The 25096-nt window shown below is 45.5% G+C and overlaps 1 protein-coding gene across 2 annotated transcripts in view; it reads left to right on the forward strand.

The window, feature by feature from the left end:
- The window catches only part of SFRP1 (secreted frizzled-related protein 1), a 69126-nt gene that overhangs the window by 22559 nt on the left and 21471 nt on the right, over positions 1–25096 (forward strand). For both annotated transcript variants that reach the window (XM_015414202.1, XM_015414201.1), the window contains exon 2: positions 1756–1833. In XM_015414202.1, the coding sequence (XP_015269688.1) occupies positions 1756–1833 (78 nt within the window). The remainder of the gene's footprint in view (positions 1–1755; positions 1834–25096) is intronic.

A 25096-nucleotide genomic window follows, 5' to 3' on the forward strand; every position in this document is an offset into this window, starting at 1 on the left:
TAGATGCCTAGTTTGACAAACTTTGGGATGTTTATATCACGGGGTAAACAATTCTTTCTTCGTTGGCTTGCAGTTGTCTTTTTTACCCTGTGATTATGATGAAATCTAGAAGCTAGTTATTGGGTTTCTGAGACAGAATGAAGTTCTTCTGTGTAGAAATGATTATAGAATCTGGTTAAAATTGTAAGGTTACTGTAAACGTGTATCAATGTGAGTTGTTATGTGAGTGTATGAAACTTGTACGAAAATTTAGGTTTTCTGGGCATATCTACTGGTGGATAATGTTATAATAGTTTTACTTTTGAATTGCTCTTTTTTGTGAACTTAGTAATTAATAAAGAATTTAAAAAACAGTTGTGGAGTAAATGAGGGGGACTTGTTATGTCCACCGCTCCCAGTTTATGGTTTGTTCAACAAAATACCTGAACCCTAGGCTAAAATACTCACAGTGTCGGTAAAGTATCTGATGGCTAGAAATTATACACACACTCCATGTATTCTTGGATCTCACCACAACATAGGCCTGAAGCCCCTTGATTCTTATATGTCTTACTTGATCTAGTTTCCTCTCTCAGAGTAGCAGTGACCCAAAGCACAAATGTCTTTGCACCCCCCAAAGTGAGCTTTTCCTTCCTCCATCAGTACAGCCAAATTATGAACTTGAATCACTTTGAAACTGGTTTCAATCCACTTTATTGGCCATAACCTCTCTAAAGAAATTTGGATCATAATTTTGTGATGAGTCGAAGCATTCTTTGTTGGAGATCCTCAACTCAGTTGGAGAACAACAGTTTCCAGAGATTTATGATAGCATCCCCCCCACATCCTTACAGAGGGATTAAGCTATGATTGCATTCTGGGAACTTCCAGTATCCTTGTTGGAGTTTGTATACTAAGATTTCAACTAGGAAGGGAAGTTTTCTTTGGATGCATCACTTAGAAAAATCTCATAATTCTCCCCCACATTTTTTCATGGCTGACTTCAAGGGCTATATAAACATATGGTGGGGGAGAGAAAGGATGAGCAAAGAGGCAAATAAAATGTGAGAAACAAAACAGAAATGAGGAAGTTGAACATACTTAAGACCAACATGGGGGGGATGTACGTTTAGCTTGTATATGAGTTATTCAGAAGGGCAAGAAAGTTCAGCAGACTATCTTTTGTATGCCTGAAGCCCATAAAATCAGTACACAAAATGTATACATTTGGTGAAGGATTTTGCTTTTCAGAATTGACATATGAACTCAAAAGGCAGTAAGGTGCGCATCCAGAACTGGACAATATCTCTGGGGGTGAATTAATCTGACCTGCATCTTTGGTAAGATTTCCTAGGAGATAAGCAGATGCTTTTCTAGAGCACGTCCACATTCCATTGCTTTGGAAGGATCCTTGCAGCCACCGAGAGAGGAGTGCTAGCTTTGAACTAGAGAACACCTTTCCATTAAGTGAGATGAGGCTGCGTTTTATTTATTTTGTATGTATTATTTATGTATTTATGTATTATATTCACACCTAGCCTTTCCTCCAAGGAGCCATGAAGACTTACAGAAGGTCTCCATGCCAAAATAGTGGCCTGGTCAAAAAATTGTTGTCCCCCAAATAGCAGGAAAAACTCCCTTATTTGGAAAATAGATGTCCTATAGCCCTCATAACCTATATTCCAGATGCCTTCCCAAAGGATGCAACCTGGTTTGGCCATCTCACCAGTTTTCCTTTTGTGCTGTGTACTAAACTGCTTTCTCTTCTCTTTTCAGGCACGACTGTGTGTCCTCCTTGTGACAATGAGATGAAGTCAGATGCTATCCTCGAGCACTTGTGTGCTAGTGAATTTGGTAAGGAAAACCCTGTTCCCAGATTTTTAACTCTCCTACGCAATGATGACCAACTTCTGGATTCTCTGGCTGCTGTATTCCTCCAGATAACCAAGTCCTGTTACCAGTACAGTCTGACTCGCCTCACCAATGTTCAGGCTCGGACCTGGCATTGACTAGCAGTCAAGGTTTCACATATGTGGAGCATAATTGCTCGTGCATGTTGTGAGCTCATCAGCTGAGGAGCCAGTGAGCTTCTTGAAAAAGCCTCCCTGGAGCTAAACTGGCAGTAGCCCTTTGCCTTTCCAGAATGTACACGTATAAGCAATACAGTAACATGTTTATGGAATATACATGGAGACTCATGGCTTCTTCTGCTTAAAGTGAACTCGTTACTTCTAAGGCTGGATCTGGGCCACAGGTGCCCGATTGTCCATCTGCATTCTCAGCCATCCATGTCTAGCAGGGCAGCAAACAAAATGATGGGTCTTAGCAATTGTGGCATGTTCAGTGGTTTATCTGATGGTGGGCAGATTCGTACTGGAGAAAACACTGCTTAAAATGATGTAGCCCTGATCTTTGAGGGCTGTGTAAGTCAACATGGTGCCCGGACACCAACACACATTTGTGAATTGATGTTCAAACTGAACCTCCAAAGAAGGGATGTTAGTGCTCTCATGATCTTGGCTGGCCTGATTTTTTTTTTATGTGGCCCTGGCTGGTTCCCTGTTTTGCTGGTTCTCCAGGCTTTGATGGATCTATTGTTCTAAGAGCAGTCAAAGTTATATACTCTTTGCGTGACTGCCTGTGTATGAATTACATCACTCTTCTCAGAAACACAAATGTTTGTTTATGATGTGGTAACCTTGGGGAAAAAACCACCCAGTCGACAGTGTCCTACAGAATACCGTGGGCTTTGTTAATATTAATAACCCTTAACTCTGACCCTGCATGCAACCCTCTGTTGTATTTGGGAGGCAAAGATGCTGATCCATCCACCATTTGCAAATTCAGAAATCTGAAGTTTCAGAGTGGCAGGATGGCATTTAATGCAGTGATTGCTTTGGCTAGCCTGCCTTGGACCCTTGCGCTCGTTCCTAGCATAGATGGGTCACTTATGACATGGGTTCACCTCTAGATGTCACTGTTGTGTCACATGCTGAAAGGGAGAGGCTGATGGTGCCTGTAGCTCAGATTTGGGTTGTGCCATTGAGTCTCTTGGGCAACTGTAGTATGACCATCCAGAAAACTGGCATGTAGTTAGGTGGTTAGCCTTTATTTATGAAGCTGATTCTCAAGAACTAATGTAGCACTGTGTCTGAACATTATATTAAATACACAGCTACTGCCAAAAATGGCAAGCTGGTATATAATTCCCTATCTATAATGTTTAGTAGGATTTATCCCATGTTTAATAAGGCTTATCATTTTTTGCACTTCCTAGCCCTATATCATGGGCATCCAATGATGCAGTGGGGATGAAAAATTAAGAATCTTCAGATGAGTGGTATGTTAGATGCCATGGAAATGGAGAGGAGAGGTAAGAAGGTGGCTGCCATTCTCAGTGGCACCTGTGTATGTAGGGTAAAATCTAATTTGCTATTATGAAGACTCCAGTTCAAATATCACTCCAGAAGTTAACTTGCAAGGGTGCTTTAGGCAAGCTACTCTCTCTCCCGCCCTGTATTACCTACCCCTACCTTATGCAATGTAGAGATGATAGTGTTATAAGCTAATTTGCAAGGTTGTTATAAGGATTTCAGAGAAATTATATATGAAACACTCAAAATCATTATGTAAATAATTATTATTATGAGTCATGTTAATAATTTTTGACGCCCGCTTTCTCGCTGTGATAATATTAGTGTTGTGTGTATTTTGTGATACAGCCACACCCCAATTGAGTCAGTTGCCATGAATAGCTGTGCAGATAAGAACACTTGCGTAATAGGTGCTCATGTGCCTTAATTTGTTTGGCCTTGAGAGTATGCATCACTGTAATGATGCTTGGCATTTGTATAGCACTTTCAGAGTTCAAAGTGCTTCTTATATATGTCTGTAATCCTAACAACAGCATTGCAAGGTAGGGCCAGTATTATTCTCATATTAGAAATTAGATACTGATGCTGAAAAAGCATAACTGGCCTAAGGTCACCTAGTATATTTGTGGCTCAGATGAGATTTGAACCAGTGACCTTGTGGATCACAGGTTATTCTTTTGGCTGTTATACTACAGCAGCTCCCATCTGCTCTGCTCCTGATTCCCCCCTCTTGAGCTTGTGAGGCTTCATCAGTCACTGTGTATACATTTTGAAATTTATCTCTACAGCCAGTAAGGCTCTGGATTTGCTTTAAAAATCAATAAGATTACAATTCTTTGAATACTTGAAGTGCATGTGAAAGACTGAATTCCATGCTTGTGTGGAATTGCCAACTCCGGCTTGAGAAATTCCTGGAGATTTGGGGGCAAGACCTGCGATGGTGAAGGTTGGGGGGGGGACTCTTTGGGGATGTGGTGCCACAGAGTCTACCTGGCAAAGCTGAAATTTCCTCCCAGGGAACTGATCTCTGAGTCTGAAGATCAGCTGTAATTCTGGGAGAATACAAAACAGCTCTCTTGATTTGTGGGTCTGCTTATTCCTGCAATGGGATATGTTAGGACAGTGTGGTGAGTTCTGAGTTCAAATTCATAGTTTAGATAGGTAGAAATTACTTGGCTTCCTAGTGTTGGGCCACAACCCAGCTTCAGTATGCCAGCATTGGTGGTGGTGGGGGATTCTGTGTGGTTTGCATGCTCATAACTTGTATCTAAAAGATCACACCTGTTGGCATTATGAATAAAATGGCATGACCAGTGGAACATTTGAAACAAGTTGCTGCATGTGTGCAATGTCAGCTGAGTACACACTGAAGGTACAGGTGGAATCTCTGCACCAATGCTTCTTGCAGCTCAAATGTGGGAATAACCATCACGTTATGCTTTTCTGTTGGGCTGTGTATGCTATGATTAAGCAAAAGAACAGAAGAACGCAGCATGCATGTTATTGTTGTAGAATTAGGCTGAGAATTATACCTCCCCCCTTAACTAAAAAGCAGGCTTCTAGCCCTTATGGTTGTAACGGTGGGCTTAAGAACATGTGGGTGATACCTGCTGCAATGTTGGAAGCAGAAGAGGTGGTCAAAGAATTTCTGACAGGTGGAAGGTGGCAGGGTTTTAGTGGTAAAAAAGGCATCTTTGCCTGTGGAAAGTCCAAGACAGAGTCCTTCGCACCTCCTGATCACAGCAGATATTGGGAAAGATCTTTCTCTGCCTGAGATCTCGCAAGGAGGAGAGAAAACTAAGCTAGGGAGACCATTTATTCCCTTCAGTGTAAGGCAGCGTCATGTTTTTGTATATGTTCCTTGTGCTTCCCCATGACTGCCAGAACCAAAATTAATTATGCAAAGTAGTGAGAATCAAAAAATGAATGAGGCAAAATGCATATTTTCTCAGTTTGCATAATATATACAGGAATATTCCTTTTTTCCCCTCAGTACAAGCATTTAGATTGTCTAGGTGATATAGAAATAATTTTTTTTCTACCAAAGAGGACACACAGCCGCACGACGGTGTCACTTCTGATGCCCACTAAGATGAAGAAGCCTCATTTCGTACTAAACCCCCACCCGTTAGAGACTGAAAAACATGCAAAGCAGTACTTAGGAAAGAATTCCGAGCCCTCTGGAAAAGGGTGCCTGAGAGTGGAGTTAGTCCAATAATCGAAGCCTGCTGCAGGACCAGTTCCCCAGCAGAGTTGCCAATTCCTGAAGATCAACATCCTAGGACTTGGGTGCAGTGTTTCCTCTAAGCTGAGTTAGTGTGAGCTAGCTCACAGTTTTTTAGCCTTTGGCTCACACATTTTTGTCTTAGCGCTGGAAGGATGGCTCCAGAGCAAACTATCACTCACTCACAACTTTAATGCTAGTAGCTCATGAAGTAGAATTTTTTCTCACAAGACTCCACAGCATAGAGGGAGCATTTGCTTGGGTGAGGCCTGGGCTCTCTGGTTCAGCAAACCCACCAAAAATGACTGAGTCCAGGGCAGAGTCCAGTTTCAAATTGGTCTGTTCACTTAGGGTGTACAGCTGAAAACAACAACAAAGACAAAAATAATCTGGGGTGGGAACCAGGCTTAGCCTTGCATTTTTGGCAACTGGGTGGAAAGCAAAAAGCCAACTGAGTTTCTTTTTGTTGTTGTTCAGCAGTTCCTAGTTTTGAGAAAGAATAAAACCTTTTCCGTTCCTTTGGCCTTTCTTCAGCTTACAATTTGGAAGGAAGATCTAGCATGGGTCTAATAGTGGTTCTGGGGTGCAGTAGTGGATGCCCATCCAGAATGCCCACATAACCAAGGCTGGCTCTGATTTATGTCCAGTGAAAGCTTTATAGAAATGAGTGATATTTATGGTGTGCTGGCAAATGGACTTTCCTGGGCAAATATAAAACATTAGGTGTGCATTGCTTGGGAATATTGTTGGCTATCCCATACAGTCAAAATGCATGCCTGCTATTCAGTATAAAAGTAACCATTGCATGCCTGCTATTCAGTATAAAAACCAAACATCATAGGATGTCAAATACAAATATCCAGTGCCTGGCATATATTCTGTGGGGATATTTGAACAGGATTCCAGAGGCTTGCTCATTGGTCTGTTGCAGGAAAAAAATTCAGTGGCACCTTATGGACGAACACATGAAACTGCTGTATTTTGGCGGCATAATCTTTTGTGGACTAGGGCCCCACTTTGTCAGATGCATGAAATGCTGTCCTAAGGTGGCAGGCTATTTATTCATCTAAACAAATGATATCCTGCCTCTCAGTTTATTGGTTGTTGAGGCAGATGACAGAATAAAATTCCCGATTAAAATGAATCAATAACCATTAAACAGCAATTAAAAAAAAATTAAACAGTAAAAGAAGCACCCAGCAAAATGTGCATATGCCCATCTGTGCGTCTGCCACTTGAGGAGAATGCTTCATGCATCTGACAGAGTGGGCCCTAGTCTACAATAGTTTATGCCACGATAAATCTGTCGTTTTGTACGGTGCCACAGGCCTCTGTGTTGGTCTGAAAAGTGAGAAGAAGAAGAGGAGGAGGATATTGGATTTATACCCCACCCTTCACTACCTGAAGCAGTCTCAGAGCAGCCTTAGGGTTGCCACCTCTGGGTGGGGACATTCCCGGAGATTTGAGGGTGGAGCCCGGGGAAGGGAGGGACCTTAGTAGGGTGTGATGGCATGGAGTTCACTCTGAAATCAGCCATTTTCTCCAGGGGAACTGATCTCCTGTCTGGGCCTCAGCTGGAATTCCTGGAGATCCCCAGGCCCCACCTAGAAGTTGGGTGGGTGGACCCTCCCTCGCACATCATCCTTGACTCACTTGGTTCCATGATGTGGTGTTTCTTGACTTCTAGGGTTGCCAACCTCCCAGTGGTGGCTGGAGATCTCATGGGATTACAACTGATCTCCAGGTGACAGAGATCACCTGGAGAAAATGGCCACTTTGAAAGATGGACTCTAAGGCATTGTACCCCATTGAAGTTCCATTGAGAGCCACTTTGATGTAGTGGTTAAGAGCGTCATCTCTAATCTGGGAGAACCAAGTTTGATTCCCCACTTCTCCACATACAGCTGCTGGTGTGACCTTGGGTTAGTTACAAGTTCTTTCAGAGCTGTTCTCTCAAGAGCAGTTTCTGTCAGAGCTCTCTCAGCCCCACCAGCCTCACAGGGTGTCTGTTGTGGGGAGGGGAAGGGAAAGGAGATTGTAAGCCGTTCTGAGACTCCAAGTGAGAAAGGCAGGGTGTAAATCCAGTCCCCTCCTCCTCCTCCTTTTCTTCTTCCCCCCCAACCCCATCCTCCTCAGGCTCCACCCCCAGTTATTTCCCAGCTTAGAGCTGGCAACCCTACCCTCAGAGACCCACCTTAATCTGTAAGGAACTGAGAATTCTTGCATCACTTCTGATTTTCCTTATGTGTTTCCTTGCAAAGTGTGAACTTTGTCAGAGTAGGAGGGGCCTTCCTTGATTTTAGGGCTCTGGCCAAGGCCTGACCTCTGGAGCCAGCCCTGATTTTTTTGAACCCACCAGTCAGCAAAAAACAACGAAACCCCCAAAGAGATAAGACTGATTTTAATTCAGGCGGTCTAAATGCTGCAGAGTGAGTGGGTCGGTTTGGGATCACTGTCTCTGGAAACCACAGTGCAGCAGATTGATGCTGGATAGTATCTGGGAGCAGCTCTGCCACAAGGCAAGATGGGGCAGCAGATCTGGGATGCCATTAAGTCGGGCAGAGAGTTAGACGGGTGGAGCTGAATCATGGGGCGTTATGCCATGCCGTGCAGCTCCTGTTTGTTAGGATCCAGCTTTTCCCGACAGCTTGTGCTCCTTCTTAATTAGCAGGGGGGGTGCGCTTTTGGATTTTCCATCCTGTTCTGGTCCCAAGAAAACCATTCATTAAAAATTCTTAGTAATAAAAATGGAGAGAAGGAGCTGGAGGGTAAATTTAGGAGAGCGCAGCAGTCAGGAATGTGTACTAGTTCAGTGGCCAGAGCGCACACACGCACACACACACACACACAGAGCCAAGAAAGGATGCACCATTGCCCAGAATGCATCTGGTGGGCTAGGAAAATCTGTCGTGTTTTCTGCACTGCTGGTGGTTCTCTTTGCACGTTGGCGTCTTCTTGGCAAGTGACTGTCGCAAAGGGAAGGGAGAGCTGAACCATATGCTTGTGGTGTTCCTTTTCCATGTGTGTCACCAGGACGGTTGCTGAACACAGAGGAGGGCCAAGCCAGAATGATTCAGGACGCCAACTTGTGCTCCTGATGGACTAAATAGGGGCAGAGCCTGTGGGGGACCAAAAGCCTTGGCAGCAAAGAGACATCCTTTTAAAAAAACATCACAAGGGTGTTGTGTTGTCTGGGCAGGCTCTGTGTCCCACACCTCATCCCGGGGCTCGTATGTCAATAATTCCACAGAAAGCTTCCTGGCCCACAAGAAAGGTACTAGCTTGCCCAGGCATACCATCATGTGGCACAGTCTGAAGCATGTTTTCTGGGAAGCTAGTTCTGCTACTGAGCGCAATGGGACTTCTTCCTTATAAGGGTTTTGTGGGGGTTCCATTTTGTTTCTATTCATTATTTTATTGAGCTTTGACGTAAAGAAAAGATCGTCAAAACATGACAACATAAGGAAGAATTATAAGCTGCCAATAGACCCCATTTTCCTGCCCCACTAGAAAAACAGTCATTTAAAAAAGCAATTATAAACCTTTGCACTGCCTGGGATCCCAGGCTTTTCCAAAATTTTGTCAAGCTGCTTTACTTCAAAAAGGCATCCATCCCTTAGCTGAATTTACTGCTTCCACCACCCAGTTTGGGATTTTTGGTATGTCCTTTGCTTTTCATACAGTAGATGTTTGGCAATAAGTGTTGCACACCACAACCCAAATTGCTGACAGCCAATCAATGAAGTCTTAGTCATACATTCTAAAGGCCTGAAAGTGCAAGTCTCTTTTTGGTGCCTGCCAAGGGGCTTGTGGGTAGATGGAACTAATGCATACTCATCTCCCCACCCCATTTCTGAACAGTTTTGATTCCTTCCACACAAACTGCTTTTGGCTTGCGCTGGTGAGTATCTCTTGGGAGAAAAATGTAAGTACACAAAGTAAACTGGCCATGGGCTCATTCTAAGGAAATTCCTTTTCTAATGACTAGCTGATGGTGCTCCATGTTATTGTTAAGTGCCCAGGTCTGTCAGCCGGACCCTGGCACCTTAAAGGGCTAACTGAGGTATAAAACACGGAGATAATCTGGAGTCTGTGCAGCCCAAGACCACCATCTGGGCTGCAATCACCACTGCAGCTTCAGGCATCACCTGACCTCAGCACATGATGGTTGGGGCCAATCAGGATACCTCAGGCTCTATAAAGCCTTCGTGTCCAGCCTGCTTCTTCAGTCTGGGTAGTTACCCCCTGCTTCCAGCCGCCCCGCTTCCGGCCCTCATTCAGCCAGGAGGAGGCAGGAGAAGAGGGAGGGTAAGTTGCTTCCTCCCTGCCTCTCCCCACCCCTGCCTGCCTGGGGCCAGGGAGGGCCTTGGCGGGGCTTCCTCGCACTCCCGCTGGCCTTGCAGGTCCACCGCCGGGCCCCTGATGTCAGGGGGTGTGGCATATGCTAATGAGTTATGCTAATGAGTTCCCCTAGCTCTTTTTCTATGAAATGACTTCTGAGGATACCTCAGGCTCTATAAAGCCTTGGTGTCCAGCCTGCTTCTTCAGTCTGGGTAGTTTGTCACCTGAGAACAGGCCTAACCCAAATGGACCTTAAGCTTGGTCCGTCCTACTCTGCCTTTGTCTCCCTCATTGGTGTACCTTTGCTACTTTTGATCTCTTCTCTGGCCCTTGGACTCTCAACTGATTCCTTGGTGAACCTGACTGTGGTCTGCTTTGACGTTCCAGACTGAACCTTGGAGCTCACTTGAGCCAGTCACCCAAGTCTTGCAGCCTGACCCACTTCACATGGCTGAAAAGAACCCTGAGCTCCTTGGAGGAAAGGTGGGATTAAACAGTACCAAATGGATCGATATAAAAATCTGAAACTTGTAAGAACTTTTTTTTTAGTTGTGTAATCCACCTTGAGTTTTAGTGAGAAAGGTGAGCCGTACAGGAATAAAACCATAGTTTGGAGCTTTTTTTACATTTCAAAATGACTATATAAATGCTAATTATTTAATTTGGTTTTTTTTAAAAAAGACCAATAACAAACCATGAGATTAAAGGTCAAACTAGAGTACGTGCTGGGAGTACTGTAGGAAGAGTTCCCAAACATTTTATTCTTTGTAAGCAGCAGAGTTCTCCATAATATGGAGAGGAAAAACCAGAGCAGCTACGTACCTTGGAACCAAGAGCCTTCCAACATAGAACAGCACCTATTGGACAATGCTAGTTAGTAACACCTTCTCAAATGAGCCTTGCATGGCTTCTCTGTGGAAACTACCGTGGTTACTGTGGGCTGCCTTAGTGGTTCTGGGAGCAATCTTTGCATGTAACAGGATGTCTGATGAATGCAGTATTTCAGTGCAGATGAGAGCCAGTGGGTAGAGGAGTGGGATGGTTCAAAGATGGCTAGTATTTTGCAAGGATGCTTGCTGCCTATCTAATCTCCGTAGCATCCCAAGAGCTGAGGATGCAAGGGCATCTGTTTCTTCCACGTATTCACTAATGCTGGGCAATACCAGATCATTGAGGCACAAAACTGCATGCCTTGCTTAAAGGTAAAGGTTCCCTTGCTCGAAAGCCAGTCGAGTCCGACTCTAGGGTTGCGGTGCTCATCTCCGTTTCAAAGCCGAAGAGCCAGCGCTGTCCGAAGACGTTTCCGTGGTCATGTGGCCGGCATGACTAAACACCAAGGCGCACGGAACGCTGTTACCTTCCCACCGAAGTGGTACCTATTTATCTACTTGCAATTTCTTGCTTTCGAATAGATACTACAAAAAGAGGAAACTGCCTTGCTTAACTGAGATTATCATTGGAAGAAAATGACATGGTGTCTCTAACCCAACTAGCTGCACCTGGTTATGCAGTCCCCCACCAACCTCACAAAGAGAGCCGGGGAGGGGAGGTTGCCATCATCCTTAATGAGGCCTTCAGCTTCTGCAGTCTTCCACCACAAACTGTAGCTGGCATCGATTATATGCTCCTTACAATGGGGACTCAGGATACATTAGGCATTCTCCTTGCTTACCGGCCACCCAGGTCCCCAGTGGCCACCCTGTCTGAGTTGGCAGAGGTGCTTTCAGATGCTTTCAGTGAAGACCCCCCCAGGCTGATTTTTCTGGGTGACTTCAACATGCATGCTGACTGCTCCTCACCGGGGCCAACCCAATACAGCCTCTTTGACCACTCTTTTATAGCCCTAACCCCAAGCCTCTCTCAAATCTTGATGGGCCCGACACATGAGAAAGGCCATACCGTAGACTTGATCTTTTGCTCTGAGCCTCTGGAGGGAGGTCTTATCTCAGGGTTAGAGATTTGTCCTGAACCATGGTCTGACCACTCTCTACTGAAGGCAAAGGTGACTATGACACAGACACCCTGCAAAACGGGGGCCAAGTGAAAATGATCTGCCCACAAAGGCTCATGGATCCTTCTAGATTCCAAAACGCAGTGGAAGTTTTTGAGATTCCCAACAGTTGACCTGTTGAAGCTGCAGTGGAAACTTGGAACCTGAAGCTCCTTGATGCCATTGACAGGACTGCTCCTCGTTGACCTCTCCTGCTCTTAGGGAGAAAGCCAGCCCTGTGGTTTACTGCAGAGCTGGGCGAACTAAAGGGCTGGAAGATGTCTGAAAAGGTGGTGGCATAAAACTTGTCCTAAATCCGACAGAGCATTCTACAGAGCTCATTGGAAAATTCACAAGGCAGTGGTGATAGCGGCAAATAAATGCTGTTTCTCTGCAACCATTGCATCAGCTACCTCACAGCCCTCACAGCTGTTTATGGCAGAGGTGACAAACTCATTTGTTACAAGGGCCGGGTCTGATATAAATGTCTCTTTGTCATGGGTGCCATAAAACATGATGCTGTATACTGGAGATATAAACTGTATAAGGGACAGTAGCTCATAAGCTCTGAGTTGGTGCATCCTCACTGCAAGGCCCCATGGGTTGGAAGTGGGGTGCAGGGGAAAACCCACATGGGTGGACTGGAGACCCAGCAGTGCAGTGCTGCGCAGACGCTCCCACACCCCAACAGAGGATTGTCTGCACACACGCCAATGCAAACGCTGATCCTTGAGGTCATCCAGGATAGCATCCATGGAGCTGCAGGCTGAGTGGAGATGTATGAATGCAGCTGCAGTGGCTCCCAACTTACCAGTGAGGCTGTCCCTGAAGTGAAGGAGTTCTTCTTGGCTATTGCAGACGAGGTTGTTCTGCCATGCTGAAGCCACAATTGGAGCGGCTCCAACCACTCCTGAGCAGCCTCCTGTTCCCTCCCTTGCACCTGTTGCTTGCGGGCCACATAGCAGCCCTAGACGGGCCGTTTCTGGCCCCTGGGCCTTATGTTTGACACCCTTGGCTTAATGTTTCCCGTTGGCTTAAGGTTTCCCGTTGTGAACCCTTGCTGTCTCAAGAACTGACAATTAGCTTTGCAAAGTTATCTGTTAATAAAATGGCACAAATACACTGACCTGGATGTCGCTGGTAAAATAGGGCTGGCAGATGAAATGCCTAGTGTATCATCTGGTCTGTTTATGGTTTTTGAACCAGTTATTGTGAGGGATGTTGACAGGATCCTGGAATTGGTGAAGGCCACCACATGCGCACTGGATCCTTGCCCATCCTGGCTGCTAAAATCATGCAAAAACCACATAAATGAGGATGACTCAAGCACTCAAATAGGCAGTCATCCATTTACTTCTCAACAACAACAACAGCAACAACAACATCCCTAGATAAAAGTGCTGTTGCCTATTATTTCCCCATCTCTAATCTAGGCAAACTGATTGAAAGAGCAGTAGCGGACCAACTCCAGGTCTTCCTGGATAACTCACAAGTTCTAGACTCTTTCCAGTCTCGTTTCAGGCCAGGCTAAGAGACAGAGACAGCTCTATTGGCTTTAGTTGATGAACTCTGCCTGAATGTAGACAGAGGTCATGCATCTCTGTTGCTCCTCCTAGATCTTTCTTTAGACTGTTACACAATAGACTATACCATCATACTGAGGTGTTTGGGGACAGACATATGTACCAGGGGAGGGGATGTGCCTTGAACTGGTTTAAATAATTCCTTGTGATTCGGACTCAAAAGGTTACCATTGGAGACCAGCTATCTTCTGTTTGGGAGTTATATTGTGGAGTTCCTCAGGGTGCAGTCTTATTCCCCATGTTATTCAACCTTTACCTAAAGCCTTTAGGAGAAATCATTCATAGCTTTGGAATTGGATGTCATCAATATGCATATGACACATATCTCTCTATCTAAATTCCCTGGGATGCAGTACAGGTCCTGAGTCACTGCCTGACTGCTGTGGTCAAATGTCTGAAAGCAAATAAGTTGAAACTAAACCCAGCAAGACAGATGTGATGCTGTTAGGGAAGGCAGATATCTTGAATGACTGTGTGGTTTCCACTTTCGATGGGGTTGAGCTGACACTTGCTGACTCAGTTAAGAGCCTTGGGGTTATACTAGATCCAGCATTACTGCTGGAGAAGCAAGCAAATGCAGCTGCAAAAAACTCTTTCTACCAACTTAGTTTAGCCTGCAAGATGGCCCCATACCTTGACTCGCCTGATCTGGTGACCTGGATCCATGCCATTGAGACTAGACTACAGTAATGCACTCTACGTAGGACTCCCCTCAAAGTCAATTCAGAGACTCCAATTAATTCAAAACCCTGCACTTAGGTTATTATTGGGATCTAGATGGAACACGCACATCACTCCCATTCTGCAGTCCCTCCACTGGCTGCTCAACAATTACCAGGCTCAGTTTAAGGTATTGACTACCACATAGAAAGCCCTCCATGACTTTGGTCCCTCTTACCCTTGGGACTGCCTATCTCCCTATGCTTCACCATACCAACTTTGCTTATCCCTAGGGTTGCCAGTCTCCAGGTCGCAGAGGGGGTTCCCCTGGTTTTTGGGGCTTGCTGCTGGCCAGCTGGCTAGCGAGGGAAACCCCGTCCCCAAACAGCGATGTCACTACACACTGTCCCTGTCATGATGATGTCACCTGGAAGTGACGTCATTGTGTTGGGGGTGACACTCTGGTTTGAGGGCAAAACTCTATGGTTTGAAGCCAGTTTTACCATAGAGTTTTGCCCAGAAACCAGAGTGTCGCAATGTGACATCCACGACGTGATGACGTCATTTCTGGATTATGTCATCACACCGGGGACATCCTGGAATGCCCCCCAAATCCCCGACATCCCCGACGTGATGACATCATTTCTGGATTATGTCATCGCACCGGGGACATCCCGGAATGCCCCCAACCCCCCCTGCTGGCGCAACAAGGGGACCTGGCAATCCCACTCATCCCAGCAGGGCCTTCTGCAGGTACCATTCTGCAAATGGGCAAAATCGATAACTGCCCATACTTGTGCATTCTCTGTTGTGTCCCCTACCTTATGGAATGGCCTCCCTGACGAAGTTAGGAAGGCTCCTCCTCTCCTGGCTTTCTGCAAACAGGTGGGTAGTCGTGTTGGTCTGAAGCAGTAGAACAAAGTTGGAGTTCAGTGGCACCTTTAAGACCAACAGAGTTTTATTGAATGTATGAACTTTCGTGTGCATGCACACTTCCTCAGATACAATGAAATGGAAGTGTATCTCAGGAAGTGTGTGTGCACACACAAGCTCATGCATTCAGTAAACCTTTGTTGGTCTTAAAGGTGCCACTGGACTCTATGCAAAATGGAATTATTCAAGAAGGCTTTTTGCACAGGTAAATAGAATTGTACTCTAATGAAATGGTCAGGGAAGTTTCATTGGTAAAGGGATAGGTAGGGACTGTGACCTACATCGCTGTATTGCTCCCTAACACTGTATGCATGCTTCAGTTCAGACTATGTAGTTTCTGTACCACAACATGTCATGTTTGAAAGCTCATGCTTTGTTTCAGGTCTGTTTTAGATTTCTCCTTGTTTTCAGATTTCTGTAGTCCAAACCCTATTGTATTGCTCATGGGACGTCCTAACCTGTTGACTGTACTTGGTTTATGCCGTGAGTCTCAACTGTGACCTATAAATAACCAAGGCAATAATAACAACCCTGTGGGGTTAGGTTAGGCTGAGAGCGAGAGCGCCTGGTCCAAAGTCAGAGTGCAGGGCTTCAAACCTGGGCCTCCCAGATCCTAATCTAAGCACTACAGCAGGCTGGCTCTAGTCTGGTCCAAAGTTCCCAAGGGAAGCACAAACCATTTTACAGACTAAATAAGGTATTTTGGATGATACGGTTTTAGTACCACATTCATCTGTGGGCCGGCGGCTGCCATCCCTTCTCTTCTCTCCACTAACTGAAAACAGGAGCTCTTCTCAGATGTTACTTTTGAGAAGTAATTCAGAATGACACATTTCCACTCTGAAATTATTGTCACTCCTCCAACTGTGTAGAGGCCTCTTGGTTAACTACCGCCTAGCTGGATGAAACATTGTCACTGCTGTTACCGAGGTTGTGTTTTAGGTTCATGAAGTGCAAAAGTTATGTAGCCTGATAATGCTTCTTTGGACCGATGTAACATCTGTAGGTGTCGGATGGGATACCTTGGTAACCCTAGAATCTAGGAGCTAGCTGAAGACTTGGGATCACCTAGCACTTAAAAATCCAGTTCCCTTCAAATGTTAAAAAAGTCAAGCATATCAGATTTATATTTCAGTTTTTGCTGTTTTGATCTGACTTATGATGTTCCCTCTGAATTTTCTAGCTATAAGCCCAGGTACCTGGTGGCTTGGAGGTAATGTTTACTAGCTATCGGCAGTGCAACAAACATGTTTTGTGGATCCATTGGGAAGGCACTTATGTTAACTAAGAACAAGTTGAAGAGGTTTGCCATCCTCTGTGAGGTAGCCATTCCAAGGTTCTTGCACTGACTGTAACATTCAGAGCTATCTTGCCTCTCAACATGGAGGTTCCATCTAGCTGTCATGGTTAATAGCCATCAATAGATGCATGATGTTGCCTAATCCTTTAAAAATGCTATTGAAGAAAGAGGCCATTACCACACCCTTTGGCAATGGATTCCAGTGGTTGCTCTGAGTTAAAGCAGTATTTTGTTTTGTCACTTCTGAACCAACTGACCTTCACAATGGAATGCTGTAAATATCTATCTGTGGTTTCCACTTCAGATATATGTAACACTCCCATCCCACCCCATCCCCTGACTTTGAACGTCTTTGGAGGATGGTGTGCTCCCTATGTTGCCTGGGTAAGACAAGCAACAGCAGGCTTTCTCATGGGAATTCCCTTCCTTTGCAACTCTGTTTTAGGAAGACCCAACTGATTGGTTCTCTGGGGGTGTAACTGAATGCTAGCAAATCCCTTCTTATTCAAGGACCTTTTTGGTTTGGAGCTGGCAGTCCTTGTGACTGGTTGGTGGATTGGGCTCTCATAGCAGAACAGCCAGGATTGGGTTGAACTGGCTATTTTGCTGTCTTTTTGCTCTAAAGATATTTATTCTCCAGCGTGTTTTTTAAAACAATATTTGTTAGCTGCCACAAAAGCCTCATGTTGGCTAGACTGCAGCAGACAAATTGAAACTAGATAAATCAAGTTGCACATTTGTACTTGGCAGGTGTAAGTGTCCCAATCAGGCAGCAACTTATAGAAGCTTATCAGTGGATCCACAGGAGAAAAATAAAAATAGTGACTGAAATCTCAAGCTGATGCACAGTTGAGCCAATTAAAGATATCAGTCCATGTGAGATGCACAACAATGATACAGATCTGAATTATACAGCTTAAGGCAGAACGAAATCTTACAAGGCAAATGTGGGGCAGGGAGGGGAGGGCATTTGTAGGATGGAACTGGTAGAAGGCAAAAGGGTGCTTAGCACTTCCTTGCCCACCAGTTCTGTCCCTAGCTGGCTTTAGCCCATTTTCTGCCACTCAGGTAATGAAAGGAAATATATACTTGGCTGGGGAAAAATGTCCTTGGGGGATGCATTTGTAGGGGAGAACTGGCAGGTACAGGAAGGGTTAAACACCACCACCACCCTTCCAACTGCATTGTGCAGTAGCCAGGGTCATGTGTAGTTCTGTCCTCAGAGAGATGTCTCTGTTTGCATGAAGGAGCAGCGAAGCCGACTGCCGTTAATAACACATGTGTAATTCAGCATGGTGGTTTGGACCTGGACCACAAAACCCAAACCGGCAGATTGGCTGGTGTGGGAATTTGCAATGACAGAGTATGGGAAGATGGCAATCTGAGTTAAAAAATAGCAGGAGGAATGAAAGAGGTGCCTAGAGCTTTAGCTGTCCGAGGTTCTCAGATGGTTAGTTGTGCATGTGTGTGGTGACCCTACGAAGCCGCCTTGTCCTGAATCAAAGCCCCGGTTCTGGTCCATCTTGCCCAGTACTGTCTACTGTGACTGGCAGTGACTTCCCAGGGTCTCTGATGCAGAGGCTTTTGCTAGCCCTGCTGCCTGAGGGCCTACCTCCACAACCCTGGAATTCCATGATAACTTCAACTATATATGGAACTGGGCCCTAAAACGCAGCCAGGGGTCAGGGGCATGGTTCCCTTTAAGCTGAGTGAGTGTGAGCTAGCTCACAGTTTTTAGCCTCCGGCTCACACATTTTTGTCTTCGCTCAGGAATGATGGCTCCAGAGCAAACTAATTTATGCAGCAGCCAAATCGCTTGCTCACAACTTTCATGCCAGTAGCTCACAAAGTAGAATTTTTGCTCACAAGGCTCCACAGCTTAGAGGGAACATTGGTCAGGGGTGTGTGTGTAAGGATTGAGGCTGTGAATTGAGGCTGTGGTGCGAGGGAAGGAGCTTTAAACCCCCCCCCCCAATGCTGTTTCCACATTCAGAACTGGTGTCCCCAGGCTGTTTTGGGCCCATGTAAGAAAAGAGAGAAAACCTGCCTCTGTGCTGCATGTCATTTTTCCTGCAGACTGCTTGGGCCCAAACTGTGGCCATTTCTTGCCGAATGGATGTGTGTGCCCAGCCCCAATACAGATTCTCTTTCCACACTAATATTCTGACCAGGAACTCTCTAAGCGACTCCGGCCGGGTCCCTGACCATTGCAGGGGGGTCTAGGAGGCACACACCTCGTGAACTGAGGATGGCCCCCTTGGGCAACACATTGCACAACCCCTCTCAGCTTTATCATTGTAGTGGCAGGTTGGCAGTACCTGATTATCTCATTATTGATCCCCAGATATGATTTACATTGTAAGCCACCGTGAGTTCTTAAATGTTTTAAATAAAACAAGTAAAAATATGTGTCCAGGGATACCCTTTTGCAAACTGCTGAAACAGAGCCCTTAAGCAAGGCCATAGAGTAATTAACACATGGAATTCACTGCCACAAGAGGTGGTGACAGCTCCAAGCATAGACGGCTTCAAAAGGGAATCGGATAAACATATGGAGCAGAGGCCCATCAGTGGCTATTAGTTACAAGGTATAGATAGGAACGCTCAGCCTGGGGCAAGTGATGCTCTGTATTCTTGGTGCTTGGAGGGTAACAGTGGGAGGGCCGCTCTCCCCTTCCACCAGCATACACACAACTGTGCTCCGCACCATTGGTGCACTTTCCTCCCACAGGAAGCCCTTGCAGAGAGCTTGTTCAGAGCAGACGAGGCCGCAGTTTCTGGGCGTGCAGTGTTGGGCAGCGCCACAACCGAGTAGGATTAACCGAGGATCAAGGTGAGGGTGGACTCGGGGTGGAAGGCAGGAGGGGCAGGGCAGATCTGGGGTGGGGCATGCGCCCTTGGGAGCCCCACCGCAGCTACGGGCCTGGCTCTGACTCACTTTGACTAAGAGAAAGTGTCAGACTGTCTGCTGTAAAGGCTGCTATTGAGTTACCCCGGAATAGTCCTCCTGCAGCAGGGCTTCTTCAGTGCAAATGTACTCTGGGTTGTAGCCAAATTATTACTGTTGTTTGGCAGAGTCTCTAGTGCTGCTTCTCCTGTCTTCTGGTCCTAATTGCACTTGGCTGGGGCCTTTTGCAGACAGGGCTGTTAGGAATTATTTGGCAATTCTGCTCATTGTTTTTCTTTTGATAGTTTCTATTGATTTTTGGAAAGGGGAACAGAGAGAGAGAGAGAGAGAGAGACCCCTGCCAAGCTGTGCATCAGACAATGAGTTTCCCTCCCTGCTGCGTTTCCCTCCCTCCAGCTTTGGCCAAGAGTCATAGCTAGGCTTAACTGTGCTTCTTGCCAAAGTCCCAGCATGTGACCACAAATCCGGAAATACTCTCTTAATTAATTTAAGGTATCTGAAGCCTGTTAGCTTGTAACCCTGGTATAAAGTTGACTGGGCCAAAATCCTAAAAAATAGTATAGTTAATTTGCAGGCCAGGTAATTTGTGCTGGGGTTCTCCAGACTTCTGGTCACTAGAAGTGTCTGAATTAAAATTGAGGCACCCTTCATGGTTGCACTCGAAAAGGTTTACTTGTGGCACATGTAAGAGTAAGAATTATCTACTTATAGAGAAGTCTACCCCCTCTGTTTCTGTATGGTCTGGTCACGCCTCTTGATTGGAAGCAGGGAACTCCAGAACAGTTTTTCATAAAGATAGGCAACAGCCAGCCTCATCTGTGGCCAAAGTAGTCTGTTGTTTCTTTTGTATCAGCAGGGATTGAATGATCTATTTGACCCCCCTGCCAGAGGCTGACTGGAAAGAGGTGAGACCGGCATATTGATTCATGCAGAGATGCAGCAAACATTTTCATCTGTAGCTGGGTGGGTACCGTAGGCTTCCAGGAGCCTTTCGTTATTAAATCAACTTATTTCTTTCAGCACATTGCCCATTCCTTCCTGGCACGCAATTTGCAAATTACTGTTTTATGTCGTCGGCGTGGCACTTGTCCAAAAGGCTCTTTCTGTCTGAACAGGCTTCATTTTTTAATAACAATATGTTGACATGTAAGAATGCACATGGACGGATTTTTGTGTAGAAATTTTGTACCCTGTACGTCATGCTGCACAAGCTTCATTGCTTTTCCAATGCCAAGGTGAAGTTCAAAAATAGAACGGCTTTTGCTGGATCAGTCTAAATTTTGATGGATTATTGAACTGGGCTAGAAACATCCTGCCCTCTGTCACCAATAGCCACCCATTCACAAGCAGCACCCTAGGCTCAACATCAGGTGTTCATAGGTATATACTGCCTCTAAATACAGAGGATCCTTCTAGTTGGCATGGCTAATAGCTGTTGTGGCACTGAATATGTATGAAATTGCCTTATATTGCTTCAAACCTTTGATCCATCTGGCTCAGTACTGTTGACTTTGACAGATAGTGGTGCTCCAGAGTCTCAAATCAGGAAATGTCTTTTCTTAAGTGGAGGGGGGGGGGGGGGGATTGAACCTGAGACTGTCTGTATGCAAAGCCATGGGTGCATTGTATAAAACAATAACCCCTTTGTTAAACCTGAAGCTATTGCTAATCAAATTCAGGGGGTGATCCCTAAATTCCAATGGAGAGAATGAGAGAGTTTCTGAGTATATGTGTACAATGTAATTTACATCAAACATGTCAAATGTGCATTGATGCTCAGTTATTAAAGTAACCTGTAGATTTGCATTAAGCAAAAGTACAGAAGTATTTGAAAGTGCCATCTATGTGTCTCTTTACAAAATCAAATCCAGCTTTGGATAACCTTTTTACAGTACTTGCTATTATCACAGAGTCACTGTGATATAGTCGTTCGACTGTTGAGGACTGAGGAAATCTAGTTTCAAATCTTCACTCTGCCGTGGGAGATGAACTTGGGTTGATCGTTCCCTTTCAGCCTAAGCCACCTCACAGCATTAGTGCAAGGACAGCATGGAGGGCAGAACCTTGGAGAAAGGGCAGGAGAAAGGCCACATCAAAAACAGAGATGAATGAGGCATCATGTTAAAGCTCAGAACATGGTAGAGTTGCACTATCCCCTAAATCAGATCACCTTGTCAAAAGGGAAATGCCAGAGGTGAGTACACACTGCAGGATTTGAAATCTGTGTTGCTATTGGCTCCAAGAGCTCTGGCTTCAGTGTCTTGAAATAAGCCATTGGCTAAGCAGCTCAGGTTAATGGAATGTTCATGAACATTCCAGCTGTTCAGAAAGTTAAAATAACTTGCGCAGAATTAGGTGAGTCAGTGTGTGGTTAGTTAAAAAGGATCCTGCAAAGGAAGCAGTAAGCCAGCACTACAGTATCATAATGTTGGACAATGGTTAGATTGTATGTCTGTGAATGGTATGTATGCTCAGTGCTGTTTTCTTTTTTTTAAAGTGCCAGTGCCCATATATAAGGTTTGCCAATTTCCATTGATTCCCTCTCCCTCTGACTTGTGGTGTGCCCAGGTCTGTCCATGCGCCAGCATGGTATAGTGGTTAAGAGGGGCTACTCTCCACAGCGTTTAATCTGGAGAACTGGGTTTTATTCCCCACTCCTCGCCAATGCTCCCCCTAAGCATTGGAGTCTTGTGAGCAAAAAATCTGCATTGTGAGCTACAGGCATTAAAGCTGTGCATGAGCGATTTGGCTGCTGCATAAATTAGTTTGCTCTGTAACTATCCTTCTTCATCTAAGACAAAAATGTGTGAGGCGGAGGCTAAAAAATTGTGAGCTAGCTCACGCTAACTCAGCTGAGAGGGAACACTGCTCCTCATTCCCGTAGCTATGGGGGGCACACAAGGGCGACACCCCCATGAATGTGATTGGCCCCTGCAGGAGGGGAGGGAGCCAGCAGGGAGAGAGGAGGGAAAGGGGTCGCTGGGTCTTCCTGCTTCTGCATCCAGTTTCTTAAAGTTGCCCCTCTCCCTCCCAAGGGGACTTGGGAGCTGCAGCTAAGTTCACCCTCACCCCTGGCAGCAGGTCCAATCTGCCCCCAGTCCCCCCCCCAGCAAAAAACTATGGCTATGGGGCTGCCACCTTTCCAAGTGAAGCCTGCTGGGTGACCTTGGGCCAGTCACAGTTCTCTCAGAACTTTCTTAGCCCCACCTACTTCACAGGGTGTCTGTTGTGGGGAGAGGAAGGTAAGGTGATTGTAAGCCTCTCTGAGACTCCTTCAGGTAGAGAAAAGCAGGGTATAAAAACCTTCTCTTCTTCTGACCCAGCTGTGGCAGCTTGGGTTCCTGTGCTACCTTCCCAGTGCCTGCCCCAACCTACCTCCTTGTCTCTGTGGCCCAGCAGGGTGGGCTGGCACACAAGTATCAGGATTTGGGAAAGCCAAGGGAAAAAAGGGTGCTGGCTGTCACGGGCAGCACTCATGACACTGGCCCTCAGCACATCACATAAAAAGTCCTGTGTATGCTGATATGAATATTGTGTGTGAATGGTTTGTATGAGAGATAGTGCAAAGGAACAACAACCCTACATCTGCAAATATACACAGATTTCCATTTTCCCCCCCTTACAGGCTGTCAAGAGAGGAATATAGGATATCCACAAGTATCAACTCCTGTGTTCAGATTCCGGCCCAGCCTGTTCACAGCAGTGCTCAGGGTAACCATCCATTTTACGAACACCCCCCCCCCCAAAAAAAAAAAACCTGAACAGATTTTGTTTTCTTTAGTCTTTTAAGGAACAGTGTTCCCTGGCAGATGTCTTATCGGGCAAAACCTTATGTCTGGCCCTAACGTAAATTAATCTATTCTGATTCAGAATTCCCATGAATGTCCACCAAAATAAACAAGGCTAACTGGCAGGTAACAGTTTCTGGGGGGCAAAGCTGGGTATATATTACAAACAGTTTCACTGTTATGGCTTTGTGGGGGGGAGTGGAGGCTGGGGTGTTTTTCCTGTGCATCTCCCCAGCAAGTTATGCTAAGCAAAGCAATCCCACTTGGAGGAAGACTTGGGATTGTCATTCACCATACCCCTCAGATTTGAGCCTATGTGCACCTGGATATTTCTGGGCTGAAAATACACCCCCCAACCCCTCCCCCCCATATTTTTAAGATATATCCCAGTCAGCCACAATGGTGTTTGAGATTCTAGAATACTGGGTATTGATTGCCAATTAAAAAAACCCAAAATGTTGGGGCATATTTAGGGCCTTCATTTTAAGGCTCCCAGGCTGGTTTTTCTTCAATATCTCAAGGTTCCCTGGCAACCAGAGTGAGATGGGTGGGAGGCAACTGTCCCGGGCAATAGAATCAGAGGACAGAGGGGACACTCGGATGGTCTGCTCAGTCATGACAGTTCTCAAATCCCTCCTTGCCTCTCAGAGTATGGGCAAAAAAGTATAAAAATCAGGTCTGCCTACAGCTTGACTCTATTTCAGAGCTAGAATTTTGTTATTGCTTTCAGGGCTGCTGCTCTGGTTTGATCTGCTTAGGACTTGCCTGCTGCCTACCTGGGAAGACCTTCTTGTTCTCTTCTTGCTGGCTGAACAATCTTCAGGGCTGGTGGAATTTGTTTCACAATATTATTTCAAGTGTTCCCTGTGTTTTTAGTTTGTGCCAGGGGGTGTAGTGGGGGAGGAGGGAGCATTTTTTCCTGTCTGGTTCTTTTAAAAATAGTTTTGCTTTGTTTTGTAATATGCTGTTTTCAAAAAGATTTATAAGGCTTATGTTGTTGGGTTCAGCCCAGGGGGTGTAGTGGGGGAGGAGGGAGCATTTTTTCCTGTCTGGTTCTTTTAAAAATAGTTTTGCTTTGTTTTGTAATATGCTGTTTTCAAAAAGATTTATAAGGCTTATGTTGTTGGGTTCAGATTGTTTTAGAATTTAACTGCTTTTCATTTTAATTTTTAAAGTTTTTTTTTTTGTGTGGAATGGGGGGCTCCAAGTTGGACTCTTTCATTTGACATTGGTTCTGTTGGGCTTGCAGCAGTGACCCTTGCTCAAGTTGGCTTCATGTGGATTCTTGGGTTTGACATTCGTTTTGTCAGACTTGTCACACTGGCCAGTGTACTGCTTGGATTTTCTGGTTTGACATTGGTTCTGTTGAGCTTTTTGGAGTCATGTAGTTGAAAAACAGTCACTCCAGGCTGGCCCCCCCAGCCCCCATAGGGAATAATGGAACCTAAATGAGTCTGGAATTCCACCCAGAACTTAAACCAAAGCCCATAACAGTATCAGGAGACCCAGATATCTGCAAATACTGTTATTTATGCCCTTCCCGAGATTGAAATCCAAAAAATACAATTTTTTCCCTCCCAGATATGCATCCCTACTTCTATGTCTGCCGTGAAGATTATAAGCTTGTGCCATACTGTCAGTGGTGGCAGTCAGTCAATTACCTCCTCCCTCTTGTTTGAACACTTTCATTTTTGTTGAGAGCTGGGGGGGGGGCTTCCAGAGTTGCCGTGGGAATTGCTGTGCCCGCTGTTGGAATGCGGCCATATCTGGGGTGGAAAAGGACAGCCAGGAAATAAAGAACACTGCTTGCCCTGTTAAAAACGTAGGAGTGAAAATGCCAGGGTGGGGGTTCTTCAGCTATGTTGTATTATGGACCCATGTTCTGGTTTGCTTGTTCTTTGTGGGTTACCACTTTTTTTTGTTTTTGCACCCTCACTACCAAATTAAAATTCATTGGCTGCATTTGTCAGTGGATCTGGGTTGGGTGTGTGTGTCTGCACCTGGAAAGGCAGTAGA

This window comes from Gekko japonicus, unplaced genomic scaffold (genome assembly GCF_001447785.1).
Source record: "Gekko japonicus isolate JY-2015 unplaced genomic scaffold, Gekko_japonicus_V1.1 scaffold9, whole genome shotgun sequence".
Lineage (NCBI taxonomy): Eukaryota > Metazoa > Chordata > Lepidosauria > Squamata > Gekkonidae > Gekko > Gekko japonicus.